General features: G+C 42.9%; 1 protein-coding gene across 2 annotated transcripts in view; it reads left to right on the top strand.

Annotated features, from left to right (window-relative positions):
* The first annotated feature begins 6 nt into the window (after positions 1 to 6).
* LOC116852291 overlaps positions 7 to 2,771 on the top strand; it is a 5,164-nt gene continuing 2,399 nt past the window's right edge. The window contains exons 1-4 of one of the 2 annotated variants that reach the window (XM_032832491.1): positions 7 to 362; positions 459 to 648; positions 2,154 to 2,219; positions 2,296 to 2,446. In XM_032832491.1, coding sequence (XP_032688382.1) covers positions 2,157 to 2,219; positions 2,296 to 2,446 — 214 coding nt within the window. In that variant the 5' untranslated portion in view covers positions 7 to 362; positions 459 to 648; positions 2,154 to 2,156. The other variant, XM_032832490.1, reaches the window with a different exon arrangement.

The following is a 2,771-nucleotide window of genomic DNA, read 5'->3' as shown; positions in this document are numbered from 1 at the left end:
TATATTTACTGTGCGTGTTTCTAATTGATTTATCGTAGCAGGTCGTAGTCTGAGCTTTTTGGGCATTAGTCTATTGAAAATACAGTAAACAAATTTACTTGATGATATGGATATCGTGTCAAACGACAAATACATTGTTTGCGGCTTTCCTAACGAGAACAATAAAATATCTATTGCGTACAAAGAGTGGATAATTTCTCAACTTGACGATGATGGTTTGCAAGGCATCATAGATCAAGGAACATAAATTCAATTAAAATGGCCGAAAAACTGTGTTATCAAGATGCATTCTGCAACTATGGATAAAGTATTAAGAAAAGCGGACTGGGAGGTTACTGTTGCAGTTATTTTGGCACATGATAGTAAGTAAATATTTTTTATTCTGTTATTTTAATGTAAGGACAGTGATAATCATTGTTGTATACACTACGATCCTATGTAATAAATTTTATGTGCAGCTTGGACAGAAATGACAGAAGTTGTCGCCAACTTTGAAAAGTATGGGGTCAAATGCATAACAAGAAGTGAACGAAAGAAGTATACAAAGAGAAGTTCTTCGGAGACGACAACAGCTCTACATCTGAGCAAGAAAATGAACCATTGCCGCTGCAGAGACCATTAAAACAGTTTAAGAACGAAAAGTAAAAGGTAAATGATATTCGTAATTGAATGCAAAGTACCTTCTTTCGTAATATTCTGATTCTACAATGTGTATTGTGACGTGGCAGCCGAAGGGCGCCCGTCACAAGGACGAGAGAGTTCCGTTCGCCTGATTTCGCGTATACCGGAAAAAGGGGGGGGGGGTGCATAGCACTCCCGGATATTTTGGTGATTAAAAACGACAGCTTTCCGCGGTCATATCGATCGAGCGTAGAGGGGGGTTGATTAGCGAAACGTATGCGGTTCTGCAAGTGGGATGGTCATCGCGCCCTACGAAAATGTGCCCCCAACTCTCCTCGTCGAACACGAAGGGCAGAGACTCCAGGACACCGAGGGAACCAGAAGAAAGAGGAAACGTTATCGGCCTCAAGGAAAGTCGCCGTTTAAATGGTAAGTGACAGTACTTTAACTCTCGTACATAAGAACGTGTTATCATTCCGATTTCGGCTGCCGCTGGCGATATTTGTTTACAGCACGCTGCTAGACGCGGGACGGAGAGGCAAGGAGACTCGCAACAGCTGGCAACAAAGCAGGTGGCACGGAAACACGGAGATCCCGGCGAGACAACAGAGAGAGAGGGAGAGGGAGAGAGAGAGAGAGAGAGAGAGGGGGGGGAGGTTCGCCGAGCAGAGAAAAAGCGAGAATAATGCGAGATCAAGAGACTTGCTCGTGATCGACGATAGTTTTTGCACACGACTCTCGTGACTTTCGAACATTGCGTTTTCTTTTGTGTACCGTACTCTCGTAAGACTCAGGACATACCGCACGGAAGTCCGAGTTTCCTGGAGTATCGCGATACTAGAGTGATCTCTCGAGGACAAGTATATCTCGCGGGACTCCTGGAGAGTGAGCGACCACGGTCCTGAACCTCCTAGCGGCGAAGCTCGGGCACAGAGCGGCGATATCGAGGCGGAGGCGAACAGCGAGAGGCGAGGCGAGCGACCCGGAGGGAAGACGAGGAAGAGTTCGACCAATTGTAAGACCTCCCATTCGTTTGCAATTATTATCGTTGTCGTGGAATTGTCGTCAGTAGTCTACCGCATGCCGAGTGGTCGCACGAACTTATTTGAGAGATCCAAATTAGGAGCACATTGATTAGCGAACGTATCGACACGAGCGAGATAGGGATAGCGCCCGGAATACGCCTGTACCGATATAATAAAGGATCTATACCGAAGTTTCGAGTGCCTTCTTTTCCCTCGGCTCCCAACCATAAAAGAATAAACCCAGCCCTACTCCGACTAAAATAAAAGAAGAGCTACCGGTCCCGTTCTGTCCCCGCGATATCAGAGACGGGCGGTAATTTAGAGATCTTGGCGAGTGAATATTAGTGAGGAGGTGCGGCCTTACCGCACCTGGCGCCCAACTAGCATTAACGAGCCCGAAACGAGATCCGGGGATCGCGGTAGTTTGTCGACGAGGCGGACAGACGACTGTCCGCCACTATTGATAATAAAAATCGTCACAGTATTAACATGAACAACTGTTTTTAGAAAATGTTCAATGCGCGGCAGGATACTTGGGCTAAGTGGAAGAAAATACAACGACCCGCTCCAGATGTAAGTGATGAATTATAGTGGAAATATAATTGTACAATAATGTACTTTTTTAACAAACATATTTTCTTTATGTTAGCATATCGATGAGATTCCTAATAATGAGAAAGTGACTAGTAAATTAGACACTTTAAATGAATTGAAACACCGCGTTTCATTACTGACAACAGAAAATAATTCTCTCCACAGCGAAAATATGATACTGCAAAAATATAAAGAGTTACTGGAAAGTAATTATATTGCTATCATCATAACACATTTTCATAAAAAAATAGATTTTATGTTATGTAACATTGAAATCAATATTAATTTATTATTGATTTGTATATACAGGGTGTTCAAAAAGTCCCGGACCGGTGAAATATCTCGAAAACTAAGCATTTTAGAAAAAAATGTTTCAGGTAAAAGTTGTGGCGTTTAAAAAGATGTATTTACTGATCACATCAGTTTGACCTTGGGTTGCGTAGCGAAGGTCAGGTCAAGGTCACATTAATTTTTTTAAATGGAACACCCCATTTTTCATTGCATATTCTTATAGCACATCTCGAGAGCTTT

The sequence above is a fragment of the Odontomachus brunneus genome, unplaced genomic scaffold (assembly GCF_010583005.1).
Source record: "Odontomachus brunneus isolate Ranch 3 - 2012 unplaced genomic scaffold, Obru_v1 Obru_scaffold_211, whole genome shotgun sequence".
In the NCBI taxonomy this organism is placed as follows: Eukaryota; Metazoa; Arthropoda; class Insecta; order Hymenoptera; family Formicidae; genus Odontomachus; species Odontomachus brunneus.
Note: the sequence above shows the minus strand (reverse complement) of the source record. Positions and strands in the feature narration are given on the sequence as shown.